Source organism: Myotis yumanensis, unplaced genomic scaffold, assembly GCF_028538775.1.
Source record: "Myotis yumanensis isolate MYYU_CA2020_CCGP unplaced genomic scaffold, mMyoYum1.0.hap1 SCAF_1, whole genome shotgun sequence".
In the NCBI taxonomy this organism is placed as follows: Eukaryota; Metazoa; Chordata; class Mammalia; order Chiroptera; family Vespertilionidae; genus Myotis; species Myotis yumanensis.
In genome coordinates, this window is record NW_027223752.1 from 232,761,940 (window position 1) to 232,782,448 (window position 20,509).

Below are 20,509 nucleotides of genomic sequence, written 5' to 3' on the forward strand. Positions count from 1 at the left end.
GGTGTTTGCAGCTGGTCACACCCCCTTTAGGGTGGGGTCCCCACTGGGGTGCCTAGCCAGTCTGGGTGAGGGGCTGAGGGCCGTTTTCAGGCTGGCCAGCGACTGAAGCTCTCAGCCTCTCCTTTTTTTATTCTGAGATTTATTTACCTTCTATAATTGAAACATTGTTGCCGTCACTGGCGCTCCCAGCTCTGAGGCTGCAGCCGGCCGGCTGAAAGCAGGTATCTGGGGTTTGTTTAGCTTTTATAATTGAAACATTGTTGCTTTTGGGCTCAGAGCCGGGCCGCGGCAGGCGGGGAACCTTGGCTTCCTCCATCACTGGAGCAAGCGCTGCATGGCTGCCGGCCGCCATTTTTGTTGGCAGTTAATTTGCATATCGCCCTGATTAGCCAATGGGAAGCATAGCGCAGGTACGGTTAATTACCCTTTTTGTCTTTTATTAGATAGGATTGGTATTTAAAAACAAAAACAAAATACTTTAAAGCCCTTTTTAGACCAGTTAAATCAGGTGGGATGTCGGTATGGGTATATTTAAAAGATTCCCCAAGTTATCATCATAACCAACCAGCACTGAAACCACAGAGTTACTAGAGCAGTGTTTTTTAACCTGTGATGCACATCAAAATTATCTGTAGCACCATAAAAAAAACCCTCCATCTCTAAAGGTTCTAATTGTATAAATGAGCAATTGAGACTAAGCATCTATTTTGAAGAAGAAATCTAGGTAATGTTGAATGGTTGAAAGTCTCAGTAGAGCTTGGCCCCATTCTCCTAGAATTTAGAGCCTTGTTTGGGTGGGTAGAGGCCAGTTACTGTATTAGAAGGCAGTTAACTGACCTAACTGTCTAACTCTAGAGAAGAGTGAAGAGTGTTGGACAAGCTCTGTACAGGAAGACCTCGTTCTGATGCTTTGAAATTGTTTAGGGATTGACTTAGCCAGAGAATTCATAGAGAGAAGGATCTTTTTGGTGATATTCTTCTCTATAATTTTTGGATAAACTAACTTGGTGGTAACAACTAAAATTTTTATCTCTTTGAAATAGGTGATCATAATACTATAGCCATTAATAATTTAAAGGGTGTAGAGTAAAATAAAATAATTAAGCATATTTCCTTATGACTATTTTGTTTAATTTAGGTTTTTCAGCCCATGTTAATGGAATATTTTACCTATGAAGAGCTTAAAGATATTAAAAAGAAAGTGATTGCACAACATTGCTCTCAAAAGGATACCGCAGAACTCCTTAGAGGTCTTAGCCTGTGGAATCAAGCTGAAGAGCGACAGAAGTTTTTTAAATATTCTGTGGATGAAAAGTCAGATAAAGGTGAGATAGCAAGTGATTTATTAGTTTCAAGGCTATTTGCTTTTGTTGATATGAACTTTAGATTTTGTTTGAGGAATAATTTAAGTCATTTAATTTCAAGTATAAATTTAATTGACAGTTTCTATCTTAGAACTTAGTGTTTGATAATTTAGCATCTCATATACTTGGGCCACATGAATGTTGTATTTCTTAAAGGGATTGATATATACACAAACTAATAATTGGCCTATCAAAATTACTGAAAACTATCATATACAGAGCACGTTTGCAGTATCCAACTTTCATATATATATATATATATATATATATATATATACACACACACACACATACACATATATATATATATATATTTGTATTGATTTCAGAGAGAAAGGGAGAGGGAGAGAGAGATAGAAACATCAATGATAAGAGAGAATCATTGATTGGCTGCCTTGTGCCCCACACCGGGGATCGAGCCTGCAACCTGGGCATGTGTCCTGACTGGGTTCAAGGCAACCTTTCAATGCACAGGACAACACCCAACTAACTAAGCCACACCAGCCAGGGCAAAATATGCCTACTTTTTTCTTAGACTACTTCCTCCTTTTTATTTTTATTTGTCTTTGATAGCTTTGCCATTTAAAACATCGTTTTAAAATATTGGCATCCTTAGGTTAGTAAAAATTTCTTTGATTCTTCTAGATGGGCAGTAGCAGTGACACTTCTGTTAAAATAGCATAAAAGGTTTTTTGAAATTTGTCCTTTTCTGTTATTTTTATTTAACAAAGTAGGTGAGATGCATGTTGAAACAAAAATGTTTTTGTAGGTTAAGCTATAATTAAACTTATAAAACTTGTGTGCTTCACTCTGAAATTCAACTTGGGCCTTTAACACCAAGCCAAGGCCTGTTGTGTCTAGTTTAATTGTAGTATATAACATGGGATTTAAAAGCATCACACTTATTACATTTAATTTTCCCACTCCTTCAAAGCAAATTATAGCTGCTTTATTTTAAAAATATTTGTTACTTAAAAAGGGTTGGGAGTAAGTAATTTGTTCATAGCATTACAGTATTTTTGTGAAGACAAATCATACAAAGTCCTCAAATTCTTCCTAGTACTTCAACAATGAATCTTGTATATTTTTTATTCCTTATTGTATACCTAATTTGCTCTCCCCCCAGAAAATTGCTACTGAATTAATGTTATAGGAAATTAGACATCCAATGACTAATTTCTACAATAGTTGCTGACCAAAGATTCCTGATAAATGTATGCCAGCATTAGAAATATTTATTATATTGTCTCAACTGGCTCATAAATATAGACATATAAGTAGGTTAGGGTATTATTTATAGGTTAAAGTATTCAGATATCACAGACTCTTATATGAAATGTGAAAAGAGGGGAAACTCGGAAGATACTCACAGGAGTCATAATGCATGAATGGAAACTGTTGAGAGATTTGTGTGTGTCATTAAAAATGCCTAGGAGATCTCATAATCTAGTCGACTCCACACTTGTTGATTTAAAGTTGTATAACCTGTTGGATTTCTTTTTCAAATGATGCTGCTTATGCTACAAAGTGAGTATTGTTTTTTCTGTGACGCGTTTGTAAGAGGAAGTCGATTCTGTGTTTGCTGTTGTAGCTCCCACTGATGAAGTATGATTTGAGCCATGATAGTTTAACCCTACGGATTCTTAACACGTTTAACATCCTTATGTTACCTCTAATCCATGTTACTTCCTTTTCACATCTTGCAAGCAGGAAGGAGTGGACTTTAGGCACTTGATTTTATTTATAGAAATGTGATTGTCCTTTCTTAGTGCTTTTGCTCTTATATTATCTAATGGTAAAACTTTCTTTTTTTATTTCAGAAGCAGAGGTGTCAGACCGATCCACAGGTATAACCCATCTTCCTCCTGAGGTAATGCTGTCAATTTTCAGTTATCTTAATCCTCAAGAGTTATGTCGCTGCAGTCAAGTAAGCACCAAATGGTCTCAGCTGGCGAAGACTGGATCGCTTTGGAAGCATCTTTACCCTGTTCACTGGGCCAGAGGTAGGTAAATGGGACTTTTAGTTTGTTTACAAATATTTCAGTCTGGTTTTTTGTTTGTTTTTTTGTTTTTTAAAAGAAATACTCATAGACATTAATAAGTAAGGCCAGTGAGTTTAATGCTCATTTAGAAATTATTGGGAAACTGAGAGGTTAAATAAAAAGTAGATGTCATAGTTAGATTGTGTTCTTTGTATGCATTTTAGAGTGAGTTATGTGATGTGTGCCATTTCCTTTAAAATAATCAGGAGAAAATTGTTGGGGAGAGAATGCAAAATAATTGGCAAAATGTTGATCATTGTTGAAGATAGGTGATGAGTACATGGGTATTCATTGTGCTACTTTTTTAATGCAATTTATTCCTATTTTTAAATTATTTTTGGAATTTTCAATAACAAAAAGTTAGAAATCAAATTAATAGGATGTCAGAACTGCTTTAAATAATTAGATTATTTACATATTTAAGAAATACAGAATAAATTTAATTAAATATAAAGATGAGGTGCTATTATGGTTGCCTTTTGGTAGTAGCTCAAAATAACTGAATCTATTTTTGTCTCCAGCATATTTTTTTATTTTTGTGTGTGATTAGTAATGCCTCACTCAGTAAATCAAAAATTTATATTAATTCATGTGTTAAGATACTTATTTACATGTAAACAATTAAAGAAAATTTCTTTTCATGAGCATATAATGCAGTCATGGGGTAAATGCAGCTACTATTGCATGTAATTTTTTTTGTCACTGAATTAAAATAATTTTTAGATGAATATTAACCTCAAAATTCACATTAAGTTATTCTTAGTTTCCTATAATTTGTCACTTTGACATGGAAATATATATTTCTCACATAATTAAATTATGAACATGATTGTAAAAAGTTTTATATTTACCATTTTTTAAAAATATATTTTATTGATTTTTTTACAGAGAGGAAGGGAGAGGAATATAGAGTTAGAAACATCGATGAGAGAGAAACATCGATCAGCTGCCTCCTGCACACTCCCCACTAGGGATGTGCCCGCAACCAAGGTACATGCCCTTGACCGGAATCGAACCTGGGACCCTTGAGTCTGCAGGCCGATGCTCTATCCACTGAGCCAAACCGGTTAGGGATATACTTACCATTCTTTGAGTAGTGGGTGGGCTTGTATGATCCAAATGATCTAGAATTGCTATTTTTATATGCAATAATTTTTTCTATTAGTTGTAGTATAATGAAAGTCAAGCAAGACAAATATGGATGTTTTAAATGCTGTTTTTGCTTAGCTATGTTTTTAATTATGAATAATTATTAGGAATTGATATATAATGTAGGTACTGTTTAATAAAAGGTCAAATGTGATGATGATATGCTAGACTTCTGTGAAGTTAAGTGGATATTAATGTTTCTTTTTTTTTTTTCCTGTTTCAATATGCTTAAAAAGTTCCAATAGAAATGGTTTTTATGTGTTTATAGTATTTGTTTCCAGTAGTTCTCACTCAGAACTGATTTTACCCACCTTGAGGGACATTTTGGTATGTCTGTAGAGACATTTTTGTTCAGTCTGGGGGAATTTACATACTGGTCTTCAGTGGATGGAGGCCAGGGTTGCTGCTAAACACCCTACAATGCGTAGAACAGACCCCCACAACCAAGAATTCCCTAGGCCAGGATATCAGTAGTGTCGAGGTTGAGAAACCCTAATTTAGATGTAATGTTGGGAGTTCAGTCTCTGTCTCTCACTTCACAATCATGTGATTTAAATGCAGTATATCCTCCAGGATCTTTAAATTTATGGCTTACTTTACCTTAATCTGACCTGTTTACTTCTGTTCCTACCTCCTTCTGAATTGCTGACTAATCCACTACTCAGCAGAAAGTCTTGCTTCCTTTTGTTTATTAGCTGTCGTTATAATGGAGATATTGCCAGAGCCAGTGTGAAGCCTCTGTAGGGGAAAAAGTTAGGTGGTTTTCAGTGATTTCTAAAATTGCCAGTAAGATTATTGATAACTATTTTTCATTGTTCTTTTTAGCATGTCTGAAATTGAATTCTTTGCTTATTTAAGTGTAATTTTTTTTAACCATAACTGAATATTTCTAACAATAGCTGGCCCATTGCCTGGGGCTCATGTGTGTGTAGAGATTTTTATTATAAATAGGTTACTTTTTTTGTAATGGTAGTCAATCTAATCTTATTTTGTTCTTGTTTATTTGTTGAATAGGTGACTGGTATAGTGGCCCTGCAACTGAACTTGATACTGAACCTGATGAGGAATGGGTGAAAAGTAGAAAGGATGAAAGTCGTGCTTTTCAGGAATGGGACGAAGATGCCGATATAGATGAATCTGGTAAGCTCTGTTTGGAAATAAAATTATTACATGGTGCTTTAATAATTCATATTATATTAAATGAGTAAATTAATATTATATTAAATCAGTCCATTAAATATTATATTAAAATGTAAATTTCCATGATAATATTTACGTATTTTGTGTTTTCTAAAGAAACATATTTTTAAGCCTACTACTTTTTAAAATTTGAAGGAATAATCAGCAAATTTAAAATGTATTCTGTTTGAAGTAATTTTTTTAGTGTGTATAAGATTGTGTTGCATATGTTTTTATATTTAAATACCTTAATCAGAAAATGCTGGTTATTCTTCTTATTTAAATAATGTACATTCATGATAATGCTTTGAAGCTTACAATGTGTGTTTTTAAATGTGCTCATTTGGTCATTCTGTAGTATTTATGGAGTCATATGTGGCCCAGAGGAAGGAGCATGAAGCTGTTGAATCTGTTTTTTCTTTTCTTTTTTTTTTACTTGACTTTATTGGGGTGATATTGGTTAACATAACTATATTATTAGTTCTATAATACATCATCTGTATATTGTATGTTTACCACCCCAAGTCAAGTCTCCTTCCATCACCATTTATCCAGCCTATATGAACCTGTTTTTTCATTTGTAAATAGTTATGCTGCTTGCCTCACATGGTTGTAGAATTGTGAAGTAATCTGTAAAAATTTTTTGCAAATGGTAAGGGACTAACTAGTGTAGCCATTCATTAAGCACTGTGAAAGAATTCATGGGTGAATAAGACTTTATTTTCTACCCTTAAAGTACTCACAGGTGAGAACTTAGGATACATGATTCTTAATTCACTGTAAATAATGAAAAATGCATTTTAATAGAGGTGCAGAAATATGCTATTTGGGAAAGGAGAAAAAAACATAAAGTTTGTCTTAGATATTATTCAGATAATAATTACTAAAAGATGATGAAATAGTAAAAAAATAACAGATAAGATACTGTTCTACTTGGTAAAACTGGACCTGTAGGAAATTTTTATTTATAAGTTGTCCACTTAAAAAGTAGTATGCTGGTCTGGCAAAAGAACTAAATGTGGAAAGTAAGGACTATAAAGTTAAAGGTTATTCTTTCAGCAGCAAGTTTATTTTTATGAAATGAAGGTGCCACGTTTTGGTATAGTTTTGAGCATTTGCAAGATATGACATAAGGAACAAGGGAGAAAGAGGTCTATTCCAGTTAGATTTGGTGATGTGCTTATCCCGTTGCAGGTACTCTCTGAGCATGGGGTTAATAGTGAACAAAATGGAGGGGGGTGGAATCTCTCTGGCCTTGTTTAGGATAAAATTTGGAGAGGGTAGGCAGATAATAAATGCAGGCAAAAATATATTCTATATTAGATAGTGTTGAATGCTGTGGAGAAAAATAAAAAGGCAAGAGTGCCAGGAAGAGAGAAAAGAAATTATGATTTTAAATAAAGTGATTAATTAAGGTTCAGTCCCCTGAGAAATTTGAGCAAAGACCTCAAGCAGGTAAGGTCTTTACGCAGATGTCACATTAGGGAAAACTTGATTTATCTGTCCTAGAAAATTAATTCATAATATCTATGTTTAGTTTTAAATGCTTTACCAAACTGTTTGCTCTTCAACATTTGAAGATAGCTAAAGTGAAGGCTGTTGTTTTCCTCTGTATTGAAAGAGAAAAATTAAGGCTATAAGGTCAAGCCCTTTTTAAGATAATATGTCCAGTTATTTAGTGGATCTAAGACTAAACTACCATTTATGTTAGTACTTTTTCAGCTTAACTGTATAGAAGTTAATGTTCTTGTAGGATGTTTATTTTATTTTTTTAAGATTTCATAGTAAACAGTACAACACATTTAGATGGAGAGGGCAACAGAAAGAAGACTCATTTGTGAATAAAAGTATAGCAGAATAAATAGGTTTAATTAAAAGTCATTTTTATCCATATATATTATGTCTGGCTAAAGGAAGAGTTAGGATAATATATGTAAACATGGAACCATTAGTTACAAATTCAGACTTATTCTTTCTATTTACATTCCTTTTGTCAGCTACAATGATTTTGTTTGTTTGTTTTAATGATACTTCCTTAATATATATATGTGTGTGTGTGTGTGTGTGTGTGTGTATAAATAAATTGGTTTATATTTAGAGACATTTAAGTTAGGTCTTCAGGTAAGCATAATAACAATAGGACCCTGAGAAAGGTGATAAAATTATTAGTTCATTCTTTTTATTGTAGTTTTTTTTCTTATATCAAATTGAAGTTTGCAGTTTTTTTTGTTGTGTTTGTTGTTACAGTAGTGCATCCTGTTGTAATCATCCAAGTTCTGCAGAAATTATTAAGCAAAAATCAAAAGCCATGCTCATTTTTAACTTCTTAAAAACCCTAAGGTACTTTACTTTGCTTGATTTATTATGACCAGGCTTACTTAATTGTTTCAAATCTCTTCCAGCTCTATGTCCCTTTTATTTGGGTAAAATAACTAATGTTACTTTTATTATGGTTCACTTTTCTTTTGGTGTCCTATATTCTCTTAAAGAACTCCTAATATTCTTCAAGTATTCAAAGTTTTTTTCCTAAAGCTGTTTTCAGTGCCTGAAACTGGAGTTATTTTTTTGTTTCCTTTGCTGCCTATCTTGATATCAAAATTACCTTCAATCTTGAAATACCGTATGTGAAAAAAACACACCTTCCCTTTATTCTCATCATAAACCTTTTATTTTTCTTCTTTCACCTCTTTTTAATTGAAGCCGGACCAGTTAAACATTTAAGTCCTGGGGAGTGAGACTTTGTCCATTTAACTTGCTTTGCATACATAGGGGAGTTTAAGGATAGCAAAGAGTATTTAATATTTAATGTTGGTGATTCCATGAGTAGCCTAATTATAATTAGTATATCAAGTTCTTAGACTTTTGAATTTATTTTACAGAAGAGTCTGCAGAGGAATCGATTGCTATCAGCATTGCACAAACGGAAAAACGTTTACTCCATGGCTTAATTCATAATGTTCTGCCGTATGTTGGTACTTCTGTAAAAACTCTAGTATTAGCATACAGCTCTGCAGTTTCCAGCAAAATGGTATGTATAAATTAGCACTAGTTGGGTATTAATAAAAACTAGCAATGATCTAAATTTGGTTTGCTTATTCCTGAGTTTAATTAAGGAAAAAATACACTTTACCCATGAGAGTTCCTTCCCATGAGTAGGCATATACTGCTGATGTTTACATGATTTCATTTCAGTTCTCACATTAATCTTTGTATATAGATATCATTGTCTACACATTCTACAAAAGGATGCAGAGACTAGGAGAGGTTAAACCAGCTGTGGGCAAACTACGGCCCGTGGGACGGATCCGACCCGTTTGAAATGAATAAAACTAAAAAAAAAAAAAGACCGTACCCTTTTATGTAATGATGTTTACTTTGAATTTATATTAGTTCACACAAATACTCCATCCATGCTTTTGTTCCGGCCCTCCGGTCCAGTTTAAGAACCCATTGTGGCCCTAGAGTCAAAAAGTTTGCCCACCCCTGGGTTAAACAGTTGTATTTAGTTTTACAAATGTTAAGTGATGAAGTCCAATTTTATATGATTACTAGAGGCCTGGTGCACGAAATTCATGGCACGGGTAGGGTCCCTAGGCCTGGATGGCGATCAGGGCTGATTGGGGCTTTCTGGCTGCTGGCCAGGGCCTATCTTCATTTCATGCCGCCCCCTGGTGGTCAGCACACGTCTTAGCGAGCAATCAAACTCCCAGTCTCCGGGTCAAACTCCCGAGGGGACACTTTGCATATTAGCCTTTTATATATATAGATAGTATGTGAGGCATGGTCAGGTGGGCAAAGGATATTAAATCTCTGTTTTATAAAAATGTATTTCATGACATCCTACATCAAAATCTCCTTGGATATTCCTTAAAAATGTAAATTTCCTGGGTCTAAACTCACAGCTACTAAAACAGATTTTCTGGGGTTTGAGCCAACATATATATTGGCAATGCAGATTTTAAAAAAATATTTATTAAGTTGATTGGGGTGACACTGGTCACCATGAACAGGCAATGCAGATTTGAAGTGATTTTTCCATGCACAAATGTTTGAGAACCTTTGGATTATGTCACTAAAAGTCACCTGCCTCTTGTCTAATGAAAAGTCTGTAGATCTTCATAGTGACTTTTTTCCCCCTTTAGGTGAGGCAGATTTTAGAGCTCTGTCCTAATCTGGAGCATCTTGATCTTACCCAAACTGACATTTCAGATTCTGCATTTGACAGGTTAGTTGTTTTTAAATATTTAAATATGATTTATAACTATGAATTTGTAGAATTGTTCTGTAGTTTCTTATTTGCATAATTATAGTTTAATCATACTATTATTTTTTATTGTCAACTCTGAGCCATGAGTGGTTGTAATTTGATAGCACCTCCAGTTCTTTGCCTCTTGTCAGGTCCCAGTTGATCCAAAACTCCAATCTGCATCATCCTGTCATTTTTATAAACTTGCACTTTGTCTAGGCTTCTGAGCCTTGCCGTGCACTATTGTTTTTAAGATGTTTTCTATTTTAGTTGGTTCCTAGTAACATTTGGCAAGGCTCCCTCATACAATTCTTCATATTTATTCTGAAATTGTAACACTTCCTTCAAGGTACACTTGCACAGATTTTACTTCTTTGGATGCTTCCAATTTCCTTCTCCCTCTATCTCACTTTCCTTTTTTTTATCCTAGCATTTATATCAGCACCTCTCTCTCCATTGCAGAGGGAGATGTGTATTCTTCTCTAGCTAAAGCTAATGCTCTACCATTTCCTAGAGCTTGTTTCTTCTGGATTTTCCTGCATTAATCATTAGTTACTCTCTCTCTCTCTTTTTTTAATGTGTATACAGGCTCTTCTTTACTGGTTACTTTTCAGTAAAATAAACTAGGTCTTCTCCTTTCCTAACCTTCTCTTAGGTTAAATATTCTTATTTCCTAATTTCTCTTATTGTGTTTTTGTATCTCTAGCATCTAAAATAGTGCCTGACAATATACATTCAGTAAATGTTTGATTATATTAAAGTCTTTCTCTTTTTTTTGTATTTTTTTAAGTTTTTTTATTGATTAAGTTATTACATATTCTTTTGTTTTTTATATACTTACGTAATAGTCAAATGCTTTTGAAGAATTTAACAATATCCACTAATAGTCTTGTAACCTCTTAATTATAGTTGGTCTTGGCTTGGATGCTGCCAGAGTCTTCGGCATCTTGATCTGTCTGGTTGTGAAAAAATCACAGATGTGGCTCTAGAGAAGATTTCTAGAGCTCTTGGAATTCTGACATCTCATCAGAATGGCCTTTTGTCTACAAGCAAAATTACTTCGACTACATGGAAAAATAAAGACATTAACATGCAGTCCACCAAACAGTATGCTTGTTTGCAAGATTTAACTAACAAGGCTATTGGAGAAGAAATAGATAATGAAAACCCCTGGACTAAGCCTGTTTCTTCTGAGAATTTCACTTCTCCTTATGTGTGGATGTTGGATGCTGAAGACCTGGCCGATATTGAAGATGCTGTTGAATGGAGACATAGAAATGTGGAAAGTCTTTGTGTAATGGAGACAGCATCCAACTTGAGTTGTTCCTCCTCTGGCTGTTACAGTAAAGATATTGTTGGACTAAGGACTAGTGTCTGTTGGCAGCAGCATTGTGCTTCTCCAGCCTTTGCATATTGTGGTCATTCATTTTGTTGTACAGGAACAGCTCTAAGAACTATGTCAGCACTCCCAGAGTCTTCTGCATTGTGTGGAAAGGCATCAAGGACTAGCTTGCTTAGGGAAAAGGACTTAATTTACTCTGGGAGTGAAAAATCTGATCAAGAGACTGGACGTGTACTTCTGTTTCTCAGTCTGTCTGGGTGTTATCAGATCACAGACCATGGTCTCAGGTAAGTAATCAATTTTAAAGTATTAGGAAATGGACATGTTCTCATTCTCAAATGAAATATAAATTTTGAATCTTAAGTGTCATGCCTTTTCGCTGATTTATTTATCCAAAAGAGTTAACCAAGATTTGTCTTACTTTAAAGTGTTGGAACATAACTTCAGCATGAAGTTTCATGTAAGTCAGTTCAAATACGTTGTGATATATTGGAAGCACATAAATTTAAAAGTTTTATAAATACTTAGCAAATGCCTACAACACTTTTCTGTGATGTTTTAGTGGATATAAACATGAATAAGATAAGAATTTTTACTTGTAATAGAGAAGAAAATATATCTACCATATTCAATCTCCTTGTTATATAGGTCTATTCTGATTTTCTTTTTTTAAACTCAGTTTGCTTTTTGTGTTTTTAGGGAATTTGTCTATTTCATTCAGGTTATACAATTTGTTGGCATATAATTTTTTATGGTGCTGTTCATAATCTTTTCTGTTTCTGTAAAATTGGTAGTAATGTCCCAATTCTCATTTCTGACTGATAATTTGAGCCCTCTTTCTTTTTTTCTTAGGCAATCTAGCAAAATGTTTGTCAATTTTATTGACCTTTTAAAAGAACCAATTTTTGGTCTCATTGATTTTTCTTTATTATTTTTGTACTCAAGGCCTGGTGCATGAATTCGTGCACAAGTGGGGTCCCTCAGCCTGGCCGATAATAGGGGCCGATTGGGGCCGGCCAGGGGAAGGGACGCGGGAGGTTGGTTGTGGGAGCACACTTACTACCAGCAGAACTGCTGCGTTGAGCATCTGCTCCCTGGTGGTCAGTGCGCGTCATAGCGACTGGTCGTTCAGTCATTCAGTTGCTTAGGCTTTTATATATATATAGATTCTCTATTTAAGAAATTTTTTCCTGTAGTCTTTATTATTTCTTTCCTTTACTAGCTTATGCTTGGTCTTTTTCTAATTCGTTAAGGTGTTTAGTTAGGTTTAAGATCTTCATATTTAATGTTGGTGTTTACAGCCGTAAATTTTGCTCTTGGCCCTCTTTTTGCTGCATCCCAGCAGCTTTGGCTTGTTGTGTTTTTGTTTTTATTCATCTCAGTTTTGTGTGTGTGTGTGTGTGTGTGTGTGTGTGTGGTTTATAATTGTTATATCTTCTTGGTTTAGTGAACCTTATATCAATATATAATATTTTTCTTTGTCTCTTGCAACCTTTTTTTAAAATTTAAGGTCTCTGTTGTTTGACAATAGGATAACCACCTGGCTCTCTTTTGGTTACTTTTTGTATGGATTATGTTTTCTCATGCTTTTACATTTAACCTCTTTTTGTGTTTTTGCATTTAAAGTGAGGTCTCTTATAGAGAGCATATAGATGCATCATATTTTTTTAATCCAGTCTGCTAATCTCTGCATTTTAATAGAAGTGTTTGGTTTACATTTAAAATTACGTATATAATGTGCCATTTGATTCCCGTTTTTCCTCTTCTCTGTATTTTTTTATAGTTATTTTCTTAGTTGTTACCTTGGGAATGTAGTTAACAGAACTTAAAACAGCCTACTTTGACAACCAATTTAATTTCAATTATAAACAAACACACAGTTCAATGTATCCCTGTCTAAGGAATGAGGTTAGTTATGCTTTATGGAAATTTTTAATTTTTCTCATTACCAAATGGAATGGTCTATTGATAGAGGCCCAGTGTGCCATTGGAATGGAATACTTAGTTTACATAGATTAACATATTGTAATTGCTGGATTGCTTCTCTTGCAGGGTTTTGACTCTGGGAGGAGGGCTGCCTTATTTGGAGCACCTAAATCTCTCTGGTTGTCTTACTGTAACTGGTGCAGGCCTGCAGGATTTGGTTTCAGCATGTCCTTCTCTAAATGATGAATACTTTTACTACTGTGACAACATTAACGGTAATGCTTTTTATCAATGAGATAATTTTGAAGGAATTGATTTAAAAATTTTTAATAATGTGGATCTTTCTTAGGGTTTCTGTTTAGTTTTCTAGATTCTAATTCCCAAACTGTTTTATTTTCAGATTTAGTCCTTTATATTTGATAAAATTTTTAAAATCACATGTTTTCCTTAATTAGGTCCTCTAAAAGTAATTTGTTTTTACAGATATTTCAAATATCCATTCTGGCATATTTTTGAGATATGTAGTAGTTTAGTCATATAAAGTTTTGGGCACTTCTTCTAGAATGATATAGTACTCATTAACAATTTGGATGTATTGATGGTCTAGATAAATTGATTTCTTAGGCATGATAGACAGTTTCTAGTGGGACAAGTTTATAAAATGCAGTAGGAAAAGGACATTGGTAAAGTGAATTCCTCAGGGATCCATTCTCATAGTATTTTTAACTTTTAACAATCATCAGGTAAACAATTCTTAATTTTTGTTTTGATTTTTAAGCCTGTCCCTACCCTGCAGTGGGCTTGTTCCCTATGCTTTTGCAAAATATAGTCAGTGCCCTTTTGAGCATTTGATGATATTCACTCGTAGAGACTGAAATTCCCAAAAGCATACAAAGCTGCTCTTCAAGTATTAGTAAACATTTCAACTTTCTGTATTTATAACTGGAAAAAATTTAGATGATTCAAATTCTCCTATACACCTGCCTTTTACACCATATACTGTTGTTTGAGCCTGATTTGTCTTAAGATGATGGGAAAATCAACTGAGTTTCTCTCAGGCAGAACGATGGACAGGAGCTAGGAAGGCTAGAGGAGTGGTCTCTTCTTTAATTACATACCAGTAGGTAGAGAAGTTAGTAAATCTGCTATTTTCCTTAAAATATATATGAAGAGACAGGAGATAGCAGCTCTCTTATTTCTGGAATCACATTGGTGATGCAGGAGATGACCTTTCATGTCTTGAAATAGCAACACTAAGTTGGAGCATTTCTTGACTCTGTTACCATTGGTGTATAATCAAGGAATGGTGAAAATTTTAGTTGCAACCTGCCAAGTGTACAAAAACAAAGTATGATTGCTAAAGTGAAAGATTTGCCTCTTGTATGGATGCAGTGAGTTTGAGAAGGGAGATATTTTTTAAATGTACAGTTATGTTATTGTAGGTACAGTATTGTACTTCCTAAAGTACATAGTATACTGTGAAATATAATAAAAACAATTGTTTTTATAAGAAAAACATATGTATGTTGCACTTGAATTGTCCATAATGATTTCAGCATAGGTTATGCTTGTGGGAATAATCACAACCTAATTTATTATATTTATTTTTGGGTATGTAGAAGTTATGGGGTGGGGTAGATTGGTCTCGGTTCATTTTTATGATCTGCCTACTTGTTTCTTGTGTGTAATTTTATAAACTTTTTGAAATAATTTACATGATGGGATAAAATATTTAAAATCTTTTGCACTTTGTTAGGATGTTAAAATTCCTTTAATCTCAACTGGGTTTGAATATATACATTTTAAAGTGTTCTGAAGGAGCTGCTACATTTCTTTGTTGAATTTTAGATTTTCTTTTTTTTTGGTAAGTGAGTGGTAATTTTCAATAAATGAAATTTAATGAAGACATCTGACTTTGAAAGATGTGGAAGGAAATTAACAGTGCTATATAATCTGATATTAAGTATCTTTTTACAGCTTAAAAGGAGCATGATGTGGGGAAATTGAAACCTTTTAAAGATAATAGGGTGACTTGTCATGTTAACTTGTATTCCAGAATTCCAGCCAGCTGCTCTGATGTAATCTTTTTCTTAAAAATTAGACATGGACAGCCTAGAAAGTGTTAGAATAAAGTTACTTTGCATCCAGTATTGCAGGATGACACTGATGGTCCAGTATCTTTCACTATAGCCCAACTTGTACAGTAAATAGTTAGTGACTGCTTAGGGGGCCCCTTTTGATTATTATGTTTATAATTTTTCAAAGTAGCTAATATGCTTATACATGATCTTAGAACAATAAGGAGCATACTTACATGACAAATGTTTTAAATATTTGAGAGCAACATTTAATTATAATGTTTTTTGTCAAAAGAAAGTTTACATAAATACCAGGTTACTAAGTAAAAGAAGTAAATACTAATAAATGATATTCATTATCTAAATAATAAGTGATAAATAAGACAGCAATCTGTTTCATAAGCACAGACAGAGATTTTGCAGAAGGTAATTTAGTAATCAAATATTTAAACAATACCTACTGGGAGACAGACACTGTACTAAACATTGCTATAAAATGCCATTTTTTATTCTTCTGAATGATTCTTCATAACATGTAAATTTATTTGATTGATAAAGTTAAGATTTAAATATAAAAGAAGGCTTCTTAGCCATAATATTTAAAAGATGTCATTTAAGAAGTGTTAAATGGAATTGCATAGTTTTAGAACTCTGGACAATGACAGTAAATAAACTTTTTATACTGATTTGCATTTCAATATATGTGTAATTTATGAATTAAGATAGATTAGATTGTAGTTTTGGAGATGACAGTCTCAGATGATTTGCTCTTATGTTTCTAATTTAAGTTAAAGAGGAATTAAAGGTAAGTGAAGGTAAGTGCAGATATACAGTATAAGTAAGATTTTTAATATCAAGGAAAAACAAATTATTCAATAAAAAGTTTGGGTAAATAACTACAGATAACATAACGTATCTTAGTCATATTTTTTTCCAATGCTGCTGCACTTTTTCTGTTGTCCATTTATTCCCTTTCTGAACAGTCCTTCTGTGATGTTTAAAGGTCTTACTGTTAACATTGCTTACTATTTCCAGGCTTTGGAAATTGTTACTCTCCCATTTTCCTACAATATGAGACTAATCCAAGTTAAAGATGGTGGTTGTCTTCACTTATTTTTGCCCTAGGCCATCAACAGTGTACAGTCTCTTCATGGATGGCATCGCTTTGATGGATTGTTAGGACCAGACACCTGCCCTGTCATTGACCTTATGATGGGATTGCAGTTACTGTTACAGTGATTGTTTACATACCCATATGCTTCCTACCTTCACATTGAAAACACTGACATATTAATTCCCTCTGTTTACTCTAGTATTCACTTAGAATCCCATTGAAACACCGATATTCTAGTGAAAATATTTGAGGGAGGGGCACATTTTACACCAGTGTGAGTGAGAACTTTGTTTTGTGATGAATAAGGAGAAGTTGACAATAGGATTGGATTACTATCTAGCTAATTTTTTCTTTCACTACTATCCCTATTACCAATCCCGTAGCCTTTGAGAGCAAAGAGTGACCCAGTGTGGAGACTGAGGATGCTGGGCCCCTCTGTCTTTTGGGGTGGATGGTAGAAACCTGTGTGGTTTTTGGAAAGATAGGGATCTTTAGAATAGCTTCCTCAGTCCAATTAGCTCCTTTGAAGGCTCCCCTTTATTTTCTCCCTTGAAAACCAGTAGCAGACCTCACTTTTCATTGCTTTGAGTCATTGTTTATGATGTTTTTTCTAGGCCACTGTTGAATTCACTATAAAGGCATTGTGGTGAAGTATTTTAGGAAGAAGTTTAGTTTGGAGAATTATATGAAGTTTCCATATTTCTTTCCTCTTATTTCTCCTTTTTTAGAAATTTGGAATAGAATTACATACTGAGAAAATGATAATCAGATATGTTTTTGCAAAACCCATCAGTTCAAGCATTTCATCACAGGTACTAAGTGTCAGAGCAGGACGATGGATTGGATCTTTTTTTTTTTTTAATGTTTTTTTTATTAATTTCAGATAGAGGGGAGAGAGAGAAACATCAATGAGAGAGAAACTTCAATTGGTTGTCTCCACCCCCCTTGCAGGTATCCAGCCTGCAACCCAGGCATGTGCCATAACCAGGAATTGGGTCTTGAAGAAAGGCACTGGGTGATTGGTAGGCACGGAAGTAACCAGAGAAGGGCGAGGGTAGTGAGGCAAGACAAGAAGGGGTGGCATGGAGGGTTGGGTGGTGTTGAAAATATAGAAGCTGAAAATGTATCAGCTTCTGGAAAACCAGGTCAAAGATTAACAGTGGGAGAAGGATTTCAAACTATAGGATTCCTTATCTGGGCATTTCTAATACCTGGTAATATGTACTAAGAAATTTGATTTTGGTTAAGATGACTAACCTTATGTCTTATTTTAAGGGAAGCTAATCCTAACAAAAATGCTACTTTGTGAATTTTAAATATTTGACACATTCAGCTTCTCATTTTAAAAATAAACAGATTTTAATTTTGGTTAAATGAAAATGGGCTTGTGGTAATTCAGTTTTATATTTGAAATAATTTTAGATTTTAAAAAATTTTAGATTTAGAAAAATTTAAACCTACGAATACAGACTAATATAATGAGCATTTGTGTGTCACTGACTTCAACAATTATAAAACTGTGCCCAGTATCTTTCATATACAATGGTATATTTTTATACCTGCTCCCCATGCCCCAGGCACCACATCCATTCTAAAGTTAAACATAAGTGAAAGTAAATGAAATGATAAACCGTTGCAGTTCCACATGTTTGTAAAGTTCATTTCTTGTTTCTTTTACTTAAAGATACTAGTACATTATCATTTCAATAGTGAAATATATGAACATTACCAGTATGCTTCATTGATTGTATATCCTAAGAAATTTGCCCTTTGTATTTTGTATATGCCATTTCAGGGATACAAGGAAAAGTTAAATTCTGGGAAATAAGTGTGTGCTGCTTGTCCAGTTGCAAGTAGTTATTTTCTTAGGTTGGTGTTAGCATACTGGCCTTTCACAATAGGTTACTCTTTTAAAAAACAAAACAAGCCGAAACCGGTTTGGCTCAGTGGATAGAGCTTCGTTCGGCCTGCGGACTGAAGGGTCCCAGGTTCGATTCCGGTCAAGGGCATGTACTGGGTTGCGGGCACATCCCCAGTAGGAGATGTGCAGGAGGCAGCTGATCGATGTTTCTCTCTCATCGATGTTTCTAACTATCTCTCTCCCTTCCTCTCTGTCAAAAATCAATAAAATATATTAACAAAACAAAACAAAACAAAACAAAACAAAAAACAAAACTAATTTAAAATATGTTTCTGGTTAAGCTAGATGTCAATCCAGTTATTTCAATTATAACCCTTTGACAAAGTCTATAATAAAATTACATTTCATGTACTTTTCCTATGATCCTTACATATCACAATTGCAAATATTTTTGGTTCTGATTGATGATTAAAGAACTATTAACTACTCTTTATTTGTTCATAGTGCAGATATACTGAAAGGCTTCAATATAATTAAGACATGCTTTTCCACATTTTTCTGCCTTTATGAAACTGATTCATTCAAAGTAATTAACATTTGAATATGTGCCATGATACCTCTTTTTGACATTTCCGAATTCACAGCTATGTTTCCTAATGGTCTTTTTATCTAGTGTCTGGATAGCATAATGTGACTGTGATAAAATGTCAGCTATTCCACGTGTTTTACTGTTCTTTGTAATTGAATCACATTTTTTATGTGTTAATATGTTTATTTAGTTAACCACTCATTATGTACTTAATTCTGGAAGATAATTTCACTTAACCCAATCATATGATTTATTTTGGCTGCAGATGTTAGATAAAAATATGACAAATATGTTAAGCCTATGTTTACACAGTTTTTAAAATTTTTGAATATAATCCTATATAATAAAGAGCTAATATGCTAATTAGACCAAACAGCAGAACGACTATCTGGATGACCTTCCGGCCCAGGCAGCCGCGGGCCTCTAGTGTTTATTATAATTGTTTAATATTAGATTCTCTAGCTGATCTGTTACAGATAAGGCTGTGTTTGCCTTTATTATATTTCCTGGAAGGATGTTCAGAGTATAAGAAAGCTGTTAAGCTAGCCTGTCAGCCTTATCTGTGGGTTACTCTTTTTCTTCTTAGATTTTTATTTTGTAAGAATATTGACAAAATATTATTTTTCTTCTTTCCTTTAGCTTTTGGACCATGAAGGATACATTAATTAAAGTCAAACTATTGGCAATGTTTATGTCAGAATAAATTTTTATACACTCATTGTGAGATTTTGTGATCCCTAAGAAATTCCTCCTTTCACACTTTTCTGTTTTTATACAGGTCCTCATGCTGATACCGCCAGCGGATGCCAGAATTTGCAGTGTGGTTTTCGAGCCTGCTGCCGCTCTGGCGAATGACCCTTGACTTCTGACCTTTGTCTACTTCATTTAGCTGAGCAGGCTTCCTTTCATGCACTTTACTTGTAGCACATTTCTTGTGTTAACCATTCTTTTTGAGTGTGACTTGTTTTGGCCTCATCCTTACAGCCTCAGAAATCTTAAAATTTACCAGTGAATTGTACAGTGTTGTTTCTCTTGCAAATCATATTTTTGTTTTAGAAAGGGATTAGGTCTTTTCATGAGGATGAGAACAGTTTTATCAGATTTCTTTTAAATTGAATGCTTGGGAAATAATGTCACTAATGCCTTGCCATTCAAAGTATATTTTAGATTATTTTGAGTTTTAAATTCAGTGGGGGTTATTGGTTCTCTTTCTATATAAACACTGTACCAAGCTTTGCCGATCTTTCAAACATACACTTCTGAAGTTTTATTTTCAAAGACAGCACTTTTTGGAAACCAACCTGTTTTCCTTAATTTGAACAATTCTTAGAAGGCCAATTCAAACATACCCACATATAAGATTCTTAAGTTTATAGAATAAATTGGCTTCTTGGCAGTTGCTCAGTGAGCTAGCAAAGCACCAATTTATTTGTATTTGCTTTCTTCAAAGAACCCCAGTTTCCACCACAGTTCCTAAATTGTCAAATTTGGGAGGGATTTTTAAAAATTCTACAATCATTTGAAGAAATGTATAAATAAAATCTACTTTGAGGACTTTACCAAGTGTCTTTTGTGTTTTGATTTTATTATAAACCTCAATGCAGGTTTACTTGAAGGTA

The 20,509-nt window shown here is 33.9% G+C and overlaps 1 protein-coding gene across 2 annotated transcripts in view; it reads left to right on the plus strand.

Annotated features, from left to right (window-relative positions):
- The window catches only part of FBXL5 (F-box and leucine rich repeat protein 5), a 42,573-nt gene that overhangs the window by 12,507 nt on the left and 9,557 nt on the right, over positions 1 to 20,509 (plus strand). The window contains exons 4-11 of one of the 2 annotated variants that reach the window (XM_070399144.1): positions 1,139 to 1,325; positions 3,185 to 3,367; positions 5,570 to 5,695; positions 8,614 to 8,762; positions 9,877 to 9,959; positions 10,890 to 11,609; positions 13,375 to 13,523; positions 19,669 to 20,449. In XM_070399144.1, coding sequence (XP_070255245.1) covers positions 1,139 to 1,325; positions 3,185 to 3,367; positions 5,570 to 5,695; positions 8,614 to 8,762; positions 9,877 to 9,959; positions 10,890 to 11,609; positions 13,375 to 13,523; positions 19,669 to 19,745 — 1,674 coding nt within the window. In that variant the 3' untranslated portion in view covers positions 19,746 to 20,449. Of the gene's footprint in view, positions 1 to 1,138; positions 1,326 to 3,184; positions 3,368 to 5,569; positions 5,696 to 8,613; positions 8,763 to 9,876; positions 9,960 to 10,889; positions 11,610 to 13,374; positions 13,524 to 19,668; positions 20,450 to 20,509 lie in introns of those variants that run through there. The other variant, XM_070399153.1, reaches the window with a different exon arrangement.